Genomic DNA, 14363 nt, shown 5'->3' on the forward strand with positions numbered 1-14363 from the left:
TTCCAATACCTCCAAGAAGGTCATCAAGAAACTGAGCCAGGCTCTTCACAGCAGTCTGTAGCAGGAAGATGAAAAACAATAGGCAGATACTGGAATAAGAGCTACTCCAACTAGATATAATGAAAACCTTTTTCACTATAACAACAGTTGAGCAGCAAAAAAGGCTGCCCAGAAAGGCTCCAGCCTTGGAGACTTGAAACCAGACTTGATAAAGCCCTGAGCAACCCAGTCTGATCTCAAACTGTATTTCCTTTAAGTAAGAGGTTGGACTAGAGACCTCTTGAGGTCTCTTCCAATCTGAATTACTCTATGATCCTATGAACAACCATCAAGTCTTAGGTCTGCTATAATTCCTCCAGCTACCTAGATGAAGCAACAGTAAATTAAGTGTTGACAGAATTCACAATACAGTTGAATAGGGCCAGGACTTTGACATATGGACAATTAATAGCTAGGAGACAGGGACAATAATTCAAACATGGATGTATTTTGTCTGACTTAATACTTTGAATTATGTATCACTAACACATATGGAGTAGGACTTGAAGTGTAATATACACCATATGGTGTAGAGGGATTTTTAAAGGACCGAGGACATATGTTACCATTGTCCAGGTTGGACAACCCAGGCCTGTTAGTTGAAGCTGCAGAGCAGTTTTAAATTGTCCTGGGAACAAGCAGTGTGAGAAAGAAAACAAGCTATGCACAAACAAGAAGCCAGGTGCAGAGCAAGCCCTGGGAACCGTGGAATCAACACACTCTCAGTGGCACACTCTGATCAGGCACCTGCAGCATGCTCACAGGGACACCCACGTGGCCAGAGACTTTTATCTAATCACCTGTGTGTAAAGTCGTGTGAGCGGTCAGTTAAAGTTATAAATATGACCTGTTTGTTTAATAAAGTGAGCACGGCATGTAGCCATATTGGTGTGATTGTCGTGACTTGGCTGACTCTCCACAGGGGACCCTCTTCGATATGAAAACACGTTAAATTAAAAATGAGACAACAGCTAATGGACTGTACAGGACACCAGCCAGTGATGGCAGGATTCTAGAAATCAAAGCCTAAAGTACAACCTATCCATGCTTCTAGCACATCTCATCTAAAGAGAGAAGACATCGCTCCTTTCAAGTTGCTACAGCGGTTGAGTAGGCTTACCATGAACTATCACTGCCATAAGAAGAGTAACAGATATTAGAATACCACACACACCCCTAAAACAATTAACCAATTGGTATAAAACATGACTTAAATTAATCTCTTCAATCTCCTAAAGGTAAGTGAAATTGTACCTTAGACCTTTCAAGTTAGAACTGATTGTGCTCCTCAGTACTATCACCATCTGTTATCACAAAACATTTCAAAGATTTGCACATCATTTTGCAATCATGGATAATTAGGTCTCTTTTAGAGGGCTGCAAGCAATACACTTATTACTGTAGAATACTATCAGGTTCTTTATAGATATAAAAAATATAGGAATACTATCTGAACAAGGGCTGGGAAAAGAAAGAATATAATGAATAACGTTACTGTATCACCGACAGTCAAGATAAGGTTTTAATATTTTGTAGGAGTAATAAATAATGAAAGCATCTAAAATTAATAAATGCTGTACATACAAATAAAAGGAATACCTGGAATAAATAAGTTAAAAATAGCTAATATGAAATTTCAGTTTGTCATTGTTTAACCCCAGCCAGTAACCAAGCACCATGCAGCTGCTTGCTCAGGTCCCAAAACCAGGAAACAATTTCAAGCTAAAGAAACAAATTTTTTTCAACAGAAGTAAAAAGAAAATGATCTTACCTTATCTAGTCTTTTTTGCCAGCTTTCTTCACGTTTTACCATGAGTTCAATACAATGAGAGAGTGTAGCAAGGATTCCAGCAGTAGTTGCCTTGAAAGTTATAGCTTCTCCTTTAAAGTCTATGCCGTTAATTCCTTTGGGTGTCACATGTGGAAACACTAAAACCAAACATGAATCATTCACTGATAGCTGCCTTTAACTCACACATGCTTTAAATTACAACTGTTTGAAGAAAATAGACTGGCTAGAAAGTTAATTTAAAAATAAAAATCAGAAGTGCTAATAGTTTTCAGCTACCCACAGGATAAGGAAAGAGATTCAAAAGGAAGAATGCATCCCTTCAGCTTCATCTTGCTATAATGTATTTCAAGTCTGCTTGTAATGCTGTATTACTCTGCAAATCATGTGGATGGAGGGAGTAGGAATACTTTGTAACAATAGCAGTTTGACAGCTTGAAGTGGGGCCCAATTAACACAGAGCAACCTTAAAACATAGCCAATACAGCGCTAAGAAAGAAACAATTTCAAAATGCAATCAGACCCAAAAGGTAATGTTTCAAGGTTGCTTTAAGCAGGTAACTATAGATTTTAAAACCTCAACATAAAAGGGTATGATATCAAAGTATCAAATGTGTTGAATTATCCAAGTGCTGTGGGGTTTTGCAGTTCCAACAACTACTTCATGCTGTCAACCAGGCCATCTGGCTAAGGCTATTTAAACAAGTCACTTAATGTGTGACAAAAAAAGTACCTATCCTATATCAAACTCGTATGTAGGTTGACAGAATAACAAACATTACACATTAATGTCAGAAAATATTAGAAAGCAGAAGTAACACCCATGTTGAAGCTGACTGAGCCCAGCAAGTTAAAGTAACTCCTGCTATGCCACGGGGCAAGCTAATAACTTATCACCCTGTTGGATATTGCTTTCTTTTCCTGGTCTGTCAGTTTGTCAATGTGCCACTGTTATGGTTTAAAGAGTACAAATAAATATTTGTGTAAGTTTATCCAATATCTGTCTCAAAGGGTAAAGCACAGCTTTCAAGCAGCTTGGTTCTTGTAGGGAAGAGAAATGCAATTGCTATTCTCTAATGGTAGAGCACAGTATCTACGCTAAGGAACAGAAAGCAAGCATCACATGGTCGTAAGCAATGGTTTAAGTCTCCAGAGGTTTTATATGCCCTCCTTTCAGGAGGCATCAAATGTTTTCAAGTAGATGTTTACACACCATACACTACTTCCAATACCTCAATAAGCATACATACTATGGTAGAACAGATTATTTTTTTGTTTCATGTTAATCAAGAATACTCCCTAAAAGGTAAAGATCAGGGGTCCTCAAACTTTTTAACCAGGGGGCTGGTGCGGATGAAGTGGCAGGCAGTCATCTGCGGCTGCGGCTGCTTGGTTTCCCCCCCCAACCCCCGGCGGGGGGGGGGGGTGGTGGTGGTCTGTAAATACCGGGGGCCGGATTGAGGACCCTGGGGGCCGTATCTGGCCTGTGGGCCGTAGTTTGAGGTCCCCTGGTAAAGATGATGGGAGCGAAAGAAAGATCAATCTGTTTCAGAAGCAATAATGAGGTCTCCGTCCCCCTAACAGCTGCAGAGGGAACACAGAAGAGGCTGACTGCAAGTAGTATAATCTGGCAAGGAGGCAATGCAGTGGATTCACTGAATAATGAAAATTAAACAATAGCTTCACCAATAACACACTTCACTAATGAAAAAACCACAGTTTATACGAATAAAATGTCCTGCTGGTGTAGACCACGTTCACATGCAGGTTTACGAGCACAGCTATGCTGCTTATAAATGTGACTTTTCTCTTAAGTACACAACATGCTAGAGACACTGAAGAAATTACCACTGACTGCAACAGTATAAAATCATTTCAGAAATCTATGGTAGATTGTAAGGGAGGTGCAGCAACATAGCCTCATTTCCTGAAAAAGAAGCCAGCTTTTGTTCCTGGATGTCTTTAAGTCTCAGCTACAACTCATTAATACTTCCATACTGTTTCAGTCATCATGTAGATGATGATACAGAGCTTGCAGTTTCAAATTCAGTGTCCATTTTAATTCTGGACTAAACTTGTTTCAGAAAGGCGCAAGGCCTATTTCTTTGAAGAGATCACTCAAGACATTCCTTACTGTGGATGGGAGTATTTTGATTCACTCCTAATTATAGGAGACATTTGTCTTCCCAGAACATGTCAGAATACAGCCTCAAGCCCCATCTCAGCAACAGCTGAAGTTCAGCACATTAGAAGTATTTCTCAGGAGGTTTTTTTTTCCCTATTTGGAGAGCCCGAACATCTTTCCTATTCCTTTTTTACACCTTTTTTCATGTCAGCTACGAGATTGAGTGTTTCAAAATGAAATCTTGCATCAGAAGATCTGTAGGTTCAAGTTAAAGGTTAATAGGAAGGTGTTCTTATCATTGCAACTGCTCTTCTAGCCTGATGATCAAACTGTATGTAGCAAATCAAAAGAAGCAGCAGTATGATTTTTCTACTTTAACTTCAATTTTAACAACTTCCAAGTGGTACCTTTTTAATTATCCTGTCTTTTAAGCATTTTGCTTTATTTGTGAATTGTTTTCTCTTGTCTTTCTTATAATGGATTTTTCATACCATGCTTTAGCCTTCTTCAATAGCTCTTCAGCCCCTCTCTCCTACAAATGTCTGTTAGGATAAATCAATTTTCCCTTCTTGTTCCCAAGATGCTGTTTGTAATTCTTTCCCATATGTCCCAAACATCACCTGTTTGATCAAATCTGTTTTCCAGTGAAATGGAAGATTAGTTTTAAAAGACAGTAAGTAGAAAAACAAAGTTCCTTTATCTTTTCCATTTTATGCCACCCTACCATCTTATGTCACTAAACTAATTCTAAATGAAAGAAAAATAGTTGGGTGCATGACCCATTTATTGATACCTACTGTTGTTGATCTTCTGTGAATAGCACTAGTATCAATATGCTTAGTTTTCCTCTAAGAACCACCTCATTATTTCAGCAGTATGTTGGTGAATATTCTTTCTCCATTCAAAGCATAAAAATTCACCACAAATCTCACTGTGTTTTATATCAAAGTTCTCTTTCAGCCTCTGTACCATTTCCATCTTTGTAGTTCCAAGTACAAAACCACCTTCTGTCTTCAAAGAGATTTCCTTAAGTAAGTTTCACCTGCTGTTCTTATTCTTACATAATTTAAACGCAAATACACTCATTTTCCTGAGCAGACATATGGGAATGCTTCCTGATCAAGATTCTACATTCTTAGAATATATGATCCCAATGAGTAAATATGCATCAGCCAGGCTCTCCCTTGATGCTTTATACAAATGATCATTCTTTCAGTTACCAGATTTTCTAATTGGAAAGTGAGCAATAAATTTAAATACCTTCATAGTGCTCTTTTTAACTCTTCACTCAAAGATCCTAGAGAACACAGAAAAAAAACCTATCTAAAATGTCTTGTAGTATACATATCTCTAGTCATGCTAACTTTCTCCTCTTACCCAGGGAAGGTGCAGAAGGGAACACATTTCTAAAGACAATGTGAGTATGGCCCCTTATTCAGTCTTAAATGTAGTGATTTGACCACTAGATTGGTGTACTAGTGGTTTGAACAGTAGGCTCAAACTCATATCATAGTAGACTAAATAAGAGGTTGAATCTGTGCTTCCCACTTCCTGGAGCAGTGACTACACAAAAGCCCCATGTTTAGAATAGATGCAACCACTTCTCAGCTACAGTTAAAAAGACTGTTCCAGTTTTTCCAGGACTGGATAGACTTCAAGAAGGGAACCTGAAACTTGAGAAAGCAAAGAATCTTAACAGCTGCTCTGAGGCAAAGCCTCAGAAGAAAGTAAAGTTTAAAATAAATCTTTCATTATCAGTTAGCCCGAGTAGTTTTCTGCTCAATACACAGGCATGGGTGTCTCAACCTGAGAAACCTACTTCCACTGCATTCACTTATGATTCCACTTTAGGGCACATTTCTAATCAAGTTTTGCAGCACTCTGCTACTAAATCTCTAATGGATTTAGTCCTTAGAAATAAAAGAGGCATAGAAAAAACAAAATGAGGATAAAGGTTTTTAATAGAAATAATTAATAGAAAGTAAATTTAATGGAATCAGGATTAATAAGAACTGGAATTATCAGTTTTGCAGAAAGCAAAGGGTTGCAGAAATTATTTTCTGTAGTGAGCTATAGTGATTTCATATACAGGTACCCATAATATATAGCAATTTCTTAGCACATAAGTTCCTAAAAACTTGATAACAGAACCGTTTAGAAGAGGAATATGGATATCACTTCAAATTCCTATTAAACACGCGATGAAAAAAAGATGAAGTCACTTTGCTTTTAAATGTTCTAAAATGACTAGATGTACTAAAGATACAGATTTTCCTAATGACATTCCACATAACAAATGCATATATATAGTGGATACACCAAAAGAACATAGATATGAAGAAATGTTCTAAAGGGAAATTAAGCTGAAACTCCTACATCATTCTACAAAAATTAAGGTTGAGAAAGACATCTTTTTCAAAATGAATCATGCAGTGAAATTAAATTCTCAGTTAAATTTTTTTTTAAAGACGACTTTTTCAGTTTTCTGAAGCTTTTTCTGACTTCATTCCTCAAAAACGTAGACTTATATATAAAATACGGTTAGTGGAACTGTGGACTTGCTTACAGGTGAGTGTTGCAAGCTTTCTTATCTTTACTGATAAGAAGCAAGAAAGTTTTATTCAAAACTTCAGTTATACACTACTTAACCTCTGAAATCAGCACTACAATTAATCTTTAACAGAGCAAGCACTTTACATTGAAAAAACATCTACTCATATCGTTAATTCTCTGGAAGTATACTGAAAGCTCCTTTATTTCCTTTCCTTGTAACAGTTCTGGCAATAATCTAGAAATAGCACTTAAATACAACAAGGAAATCTGCAATACATGGGGAATTAGAGCCAGTTAAAAAGACAGAAAAGGCTTATTTTGTATATATATTTTCCAGGTTCTTGAAGAAAGTGTCTACATTCTTAAAAATGCTTTTTGATAAGTACTTCTTTTGAAGATTCCATCAGTTTTGAAACTGTACTTCTTCAAAGTTTTCGGAACAGAAGTAAAAAATACTGAATTGTCAACAACTAGAGAATGTAAATACTAAAATAATTTCAGTCAGGAAACAAGAGAAAGCATAATAAGAATGCAAATAGGTTTTTAAATGCATACACAACTTCTGGCAGGACAGAAGCATCAGATTTCTAAAACAGCAAGACTTGCGTGAGTTCTTCACATTTACTGCATGGATGCAGTGAGTACAATGACTACAACCAGATAATTTAAAATAAGAATAAAAATAGGAATTCTGTTCTTCATAACACTGAAAAATACAGTTAAAAAGTGATAAAATTCTGAGTGAGAATCAGTAACAATGTTGTCTTAACCATTATGTAGCCATAGAACATAGAAAAAACATAATGGGGCACACCTAACTGGAAAAGCATTGTGCTCTGCCACGCTGCTAAAGCAGACAATAGTTGCAAGAAAAACTGCAATTCCTTGTTACAAATCTCAGTTCCCAATGTTCAAATGATGCAGCTGTTTTAACAGAATTTTGTAGTGGAAATTACTTTGGACACAGAATAGGAAATTCCAGTTTGACAGGCTTGCATTAATATTTGCATGAATTAAGAATAACTCAATTATCATTCCTTAGCTGCTTTTCATGATGATCTTCACGCAAATAGGAACTTCCTGTCACATACATTCAAATAACTATTCTTTTAATTTTCTGCTTAGAAAAGAGCATAAACACCCGTCTTGTTATTAGGCTTATCATACCACTCATGAATTTTCAGAGAAAAAGTTGACACACTTACATTTTTCCTTACTGCTGTTACTGTTATGTAAAAAATCCCCATCAGAACGCATTGTAGGGAAATCATCTTCATCATCTTCTACCACTGGGGGTGGGGAAGAGGGGGGAGAGTTATGGGAGTGAGAAAACTTTCCCAGTTCTTTAGTGTGCAAGAAAGAATTAAGAGCATCTATCTTCATGGCTAAGCAGCATTTAACATTTTTTCCTATAAAAACAGTCATGAAGACTCCCCTGCTTTTTTTTTTTTTTTTGGACCCAAGACCACTATCAACATTACCATCAGAAACCGTCAAGAGACTAATATTTGCTCAGTGTCAAAATTTAGCACTTGATTCAATGGTAAGAACATTATTATCTCAGTGTTACAACTGGATAAGCAGGGAGCCACAATTGAGCAACTAACTACTCTTTTACACTAGGAAGTTCTCAAAGAAGTAGAATGGTACTTATTTACTGTTTTCTTACTACCAAAAGCTTCAGGCTGCCAGAACACACACAGTGATAAATATAAATGCCTCAGGAGAGTGCATGAATAAGACGACAAGCTGTGCTCAGGGAAGAACAATTCAGAGATATGTAGACATCCACACCCGAGCTTACTAGAACTTCAAGTATGCACTCGGTGCTCTAGCTGCAGCCAATACATCTCAGGAGCATTCACTATAGCAAAGCCTTTGCCTTTTTTAAAGAATGTATTGTTCCTATCAAAACTAATATTCCGTTGTTGTTCAAAATAAAGGTAAGAGACACAGCAGTAAACTAACTTGAATTCATTTTATGGGGTAAACAATTATTGTTCTATAACATCAAATGCTTAAAAGAACATTTCTTTTATACAGTTGACAGCTACAGATTAATATTTAAGTTAAGCAGATTTTTATGGGAATCCAGCTTCTGAAGTGAAAATAGTTAGCACTGTTTATACAGAAATATCTATGATTGATCCCATTACTAAAGAGAAAATTTAAGATATGTATTTTATTTATATGGTATCAAATGCTATAGTAACTATTCAAATGCTATTACTGCATAAAAACTCAAATTCTATGGAGATAAGAATTTTCAATTACAGTTTTACCTTTATCCCTCTGGAGTTCATCTTTGGAAACTGCATCTGCACAGGCATCAAAGTATCTCTGTAAAGTATCAACTTGTCTACACAAGATGTCTCTAAAGGTTTCCATTTCTGCAAGCTTCTCACATAAGCTATGGCCCTTCTGAAAATACAAGAGAAAAAAGGCTCACAAAAAAAAAAGAATTTCTGCAATTATGAAGACCAAATTCTTCAAGTACAGTAAAGACATTTCACATATCAGCAGCTATGAAATAGTGTTAGAACAACATAAGAAAATGTATAAAAGCATTTCTTAGTCATTTTGTCTCAATTTTTCCTCTTGACTGCATCTGCTACTTTAGACCATTCAATAAAAGCTTATTAAAAACAATCTTGCGTGCTACTGTTTTATACCTATTTGCCTGAAAACAGTCAGTTCTAGTTTAAGATCTTAGTTCTAATCTTTACTCCCCCCCCTTTCCTGTGCTGCTCCTCTTCTGTTCTCCCAGAAGTACAGCCCAAAGTTCAAATGTTAAATAGTTATACACATGAAACAAGGAAAGCCATCATTTGTCAATCTGTATTAATCAAATTTGTTATGTCACAGAATCACCATTTCCTTTCATTTAGAAACCCTGACATTCTCAGAAGTACGCTAGGAAAGGTTAAGAAATCCTCCCACATTTTATTTTCTCGCCACTCAAAAATGACACCATAGTTTAAGAAGGGCAACTGCAGAGACATGAAAAAGCTTCCTGTACGATCTGTTCATCATCACATGTTGAATTACTAACACATAATAAACCAAATATTTGGATAAGTCTTCACATAGCTTATTTCCTTTCCAGTTACGTGTATTATTTACACACCAATACTAAGAAAATGTTATCCACTAACCTTGAATGAAGAGGTGGAAGTTGCAGAGTATCCACTTGCTCCAGAAACAAGAGACACCATGGAACCATGGCGTCGTAAACTTGACTCTGATCCATAGCCAGATTCAGTCTAAAAACCAAACCGCACACAAAACTAAAATACTGAGGCTTTTAATAAAAAAAGAAATCATGAAAGCAAGTTTAATTTTGTTTCCTCTAAAACCAGCCCATTTGTTTCTTGTCAGGAAGCAGCAGGGGCTTAATAACACAGATTGTGTCTGCAAGTTTAAGATGTTGATGTAGAATCAGTAAAGTTACTATGAATCTATTTTTTGTTACCATAATGATCTAGGAAGAAGTAATCTGAAACTTATTAGTGCCCCCAAAAGAGCAAGACAACACATATGTAAGGGTTCAAAAAAAGGGGTAATTTTTCCATTTTGTTATATGTAATCCCTACCAAGCAATTTTCACATAGCATTCAGAAAACCTACCATAGTCTACAATTAATTAAGGTATTAATATGATTCAGTTTGAAAACCACCAGACTCAATTAATCCTTCCAATCATTCAAATAGTGCCATTTTAGTTTTAAAAGCAACAAAATAAGTAGAGATCGTAGAAAAAACATAATTATTGCTATGAATTTCTTTTGCTTGTTCCAGACTTTAGTAATATTCTTTATATTATACTGAAATTATTTTTGACAAAGAACAAAATTCTACATAAAACAAGGAGAGATACTATTGTCTTCTCCCTCTTGCTTTCAGTAACTATTTAAATAATGCAAAAAATTAAAAACATATTGATTAAAATAGCATTAAAAAGATCTAAAAATATTAAGTTTGACAAGTGTCCTCACAAGTGAAACAGAAGCAGATACAGAGGAATTGGAAGAAAAATATTTCCCTAAAGGTTAAAGTAAAATGGCCTGTGCATAGCAAAGAAGAAAAACCCTGAAACAAAGTATTACAGTATCGAAAAGTCTCATTTCCTAACTATTGTACCAATTAGTCTTTATAGTATGAACTTTCTTAGGATATATAGTTTACATTGTATACTGCATAGTCATGGTTAAAGTAAGCATGACTAAAGGACCCCAGCTCATTGCAATGACAGCCCCCACCCTGAAGAATAAAGGATACCTCCAGACTATCAAGATAACACTAGTATTCTAGATCCTCTATCACCTCTGTGAAACCCTCCAATTATCTGGCATCATAGACTGTAGCAAGACTGACTCCAGGGACATCTATATCAATAAAGAAGCAGATGGATGATGATGCCATAAAATTATGGTTACTTTGCAAAACAGTAGTATGCCTGTGTTCAGTAATGACTGGTCAAATCATGTTGCATCCGAACGCTTGAAATGTATAAGAAACGTGTAAAATTGCATTTCATGTGCGTCAATTTGAATGGGACACCTTGTTATAGATTTGCTAATAAGTTAAGATTGATTGACTTTATTTGATTGATTATTTGATTTTATAAAATCAATTATGTAATAGAAATATAGAAGGATAAGAAATATATTTTAATGAAACTTATATAGTAAAAGCTGCTATAAGAATCCTCTGTACAGCCCCGTACCAAGGCCGGAGGAATTGGCCAGAATCACCTAGTAGGAATGTTTAGAACTTAGATAACAGACTTAAGATTTGAGATGATTGTTTATATGTAACCTAGGAAAATGTACTAATATGTCAAAATGAGAATTAATGTGAACTGGGGAAAGTCGAGTGAAGCAACCCATAGTTGACGGTCAAGAAACAGTTACCTTAAGTGAAAGGTAATTCCGGCAGGGGGAGATCGGGACCACCGACTCATATACCACCTACCCAAATCGTACCCCAGACCCATTTCTGGACCTTTCTAAGCTTTACTGCGCAAAATTGGATATGGGAGGAGAGTATGTTAATGATTTTTGGGAAATACTATGTTTATGCATGAATACTTAATGAATATGTATGAATAAGTTCTATATATGGTGCATGATTTTGAAGCTCAGTGTGCGTTGATCGTGAGAGGACTCACTCACGCACCCGGCCGTTAATAAAGAAGTGTCTGCTTATCTACATCACATTGGTGTCGATAAGTTCTTCATTCCGAGATTTCGGTAACAACCTCGTGAGCATGAATAAAGAATTACTCTTGAAATTCTATACTTTGCGTCCTAGCCTCTGTCAGCATAGGCTAGTTGCAAAGGTTTTGTGACAACAGAAACAGATGGTTAAGAATAATATCTGAAATACTGTTAATAGATGAATTTGATCAAGTAGAGAACATTGTGAAGGATCTTTGACAGGAATAAGAAATTGTAGTGGCAGAGAAATTCATTTGGGGCAGGGAGAAGGGGAGACAGACCAAATAATATGGAACAAGCAAGAAGCAACAATGAAATTCTAGCTGTTGTACTTCTGCGGAAGAACTGAAAACAGCACAGGCTTTGGGAAAGCAGGAAAGCGCTGATAAATTAAGATGCAAATTAAAGAGAATTAAAAGCAAGGAGAAAGGACAAAGTTAAAGCTGGCTGACAGGAGAATTTGGACAACACTGCAAGTGTGCAGGACAAAGTATGTATGTTTGGGTTACAAAGAAGAAGTGGCAGAGAGACACAGTTTTGGAGAAATGAAGGTGTTACAGAATTGCTAATAAGTTAGAATTAATTGACTTTATTTGATTTTATAAAATGATTTTAATAGAAATAGAGAGGAATAAGAAATATATTTTAATGAAACTTGTAGTTGCACAGCAGAAGCTGCTATGAAATCCTCTGTACAGCCCTGTACCAAGGCCAGAAGAATGGGCTAGAATCATTGAATAGGAATGTTTAGAATTTAGGTAATAAATTTGAGATTTTAGATAATAGTCAGTTACAGATTTCTTTGTATTTGACTAGTCTTTTGTATGTAGAAAGTGTATTGAGATGTCAAAATATAGAATTAATGGGAACTGGGGAGAGTCGACTGGAACAACTCGTAGTTACCTGCCAAGAAACCGTGAACTTTAGTAAAAGGTAATTCCGGCAGGGGGAGATCGCGACCACCGACTCATATACCACCTACCCAAATCGCACCCCAGACCCATTTCTAGACCTTTCTAAGCTTTACTGCGCAAAATCGGATATGGGAGGAGAGTATGTTAATGATTTTTGGGAAATACTATGTTTATGCATGAATACTTAATGAATATGTATGAATAAGTTCTATATATGGTGCATGATTTTGAAGCTCAGTGTGCGTTGATCGTGAGAGGACTCACTCACGCACCCGGCCGTCAATAAAGAAGTGTCTGCTTATCTGCATCACATTGGTGTCGATAAGTTCTTCATTCCGAGATTTCAGTAACAAAGGTATGACTGAAAAGAAAAAAGTGAGCATAGGTGTCAAGTTTGCTTAAATCTCTTTACATGATCCTCCTCAACCAAGGGAAAGTCTTCCTTTGTCCAGGCTTCCTTTCTTGTTTCCAGGGTCTGGGAAACTGGAGGGCCAGCCTTGACAGTGAAGACTGAAGCAAAGGCGGCATTCAGTAACTCCGCCTCCTCTGTGTCCTTCATCACCAGGGCACCCACCTCATTCAGCAGCAGGCCCACATTTTCCCTAGTCTTCCTTTTCCTGCTGACATACTTGAAGAAGCCCTTCTTCTTGTCCTTGATCTCCCTCACCAGATTGAATTTTAAACAGACCTTAGCCTTCCTCATTGCCTCCCTGCATGTTCTGACCATGTCCCTATATTCCTCCCAAGTGGCCTGTCCCTTTTTCCACATCCTGTAAACTTCCTTCTTCTGTTTGAGGTTTGCCAGAAGCTCCTTCCTCATCTATGCAGGCCTCCTGCCCCCTTTGCTTGATTTCTTACTCATGGGGATGCACCTATCTTGAGTTCAGAAGCAACGCTTGATTAGCCAGCTCTCTTGGAGCCCTGCCACTTTCTACGGCCCTAACCCATGGGCTTCCTCCAAGTAGGTCCTTGAAGAGGCCAAAGTTAGCTCTCCTGAAGTCCAGGGCTGCAATCCTACTTGTTGCCCTGCTTCATCCATGCAGGATCCTGAACTCCACCATCTCATGGTCACTGCAGCCAAGGCTGCCCCCAACCTTCACATCCCCAACCAGCCCTTCTTTGTTTGTGACTACAAGGTCCAGGAGCACACTTTGCCTCATTGGGTCCTCCACCACCTCCATCAAAAAGTTATCATCAGCACTCTGCAGGAACCTCCTGGACTGTGTGCACCTAGCTGTGTTGCCTTTCCAGCAGATATCAGGGTGGATGAAGGCCCCCATGAAAACCAGGGCCTGTGACTGTGATGCTACCTCCAGTTGCCTGTAGAAAGTATCATCAACTTCCTCTTCCTGATCAGGTGGCCTGTAGCAAACACCCACAACAGTGTCCCCCATGATGGCCTGCCCCTTAATCGTTACCCGTAAGCTCTCCACTCATTCTGCATCCACCCCTAGGGAGAGCTCAATACATTCCAGTTGCTCCCTCACATAAAGAGCAACTCCACCACCTCTCCTTGCTGGCCTGTCTTTCCTAAAAAGTACATTGCCATCCACAACAGCATTCCAGTCATGCAAGCTATCCCACCACGTCTCTGTAGTTGCAATGATATCATGGCCCTGCAACCACACTCAGATCTCTCATTATTCCTGTTTATTCCCCATGCTGCATGCGTTTTTGTACAGGCAATTCAGAGAGGTAATCGAGCATGCAGGTTTCCCAGGAGG

The 14363-nt window shown here is 37.5% G+C and overlaps 1 protein-coding gene across 10 annotated transcripts in view; it reads right to left on the reverse strand.

Moving 5' to 3' along the window:
* LOC129783085 (ceramide transfer protein-like) overlaps positions 1-14363 on the reverse strand; it is a 99750-nt gene that overhangs the window by 44473 nt on the left and 40914 nt on the right. For all 10 annotated transcript variants that reach the window (XR_008745073.1, XR_008745074.1, XR_008745076.1 and 7 more), the window contains 4 exons: positions 9662-9769; positions 8789-8927; positions 7712-7795; positions 1811-1968 (listed from right to left, as the gene is read on the reverse strand). Coding sequence is in view for 6 of the 10 variants with exons in the window: in XM_055792758.1 (XP_055648733.1) it covers positions 1811-1968; positions 7712-7795; positions 8789-8927; positions 9662-9769 (489 nt within the window). In the remaining 4 variants the exon portion in view is untranslated. The remainder of the gene's footprint in view (positions 1-1810; positions 1969-7711; positions 7796-8788; positions 8928-9661; positions 9770-14363) is intronic.

This window comes from Falco peregrinus, chromosome W (genome assembly GCF_023634155.1).
Source record: "Falco peregrinus isolate bFalPer1 chromosome W, bFalPer1.pri, whole genome shotgun sequence".
Lineage (NCBI taxonomy): Eukaryota > Metazoa > Chordata > Aves > Falconiformes > Falconidae > Falco > Falco peregrinus.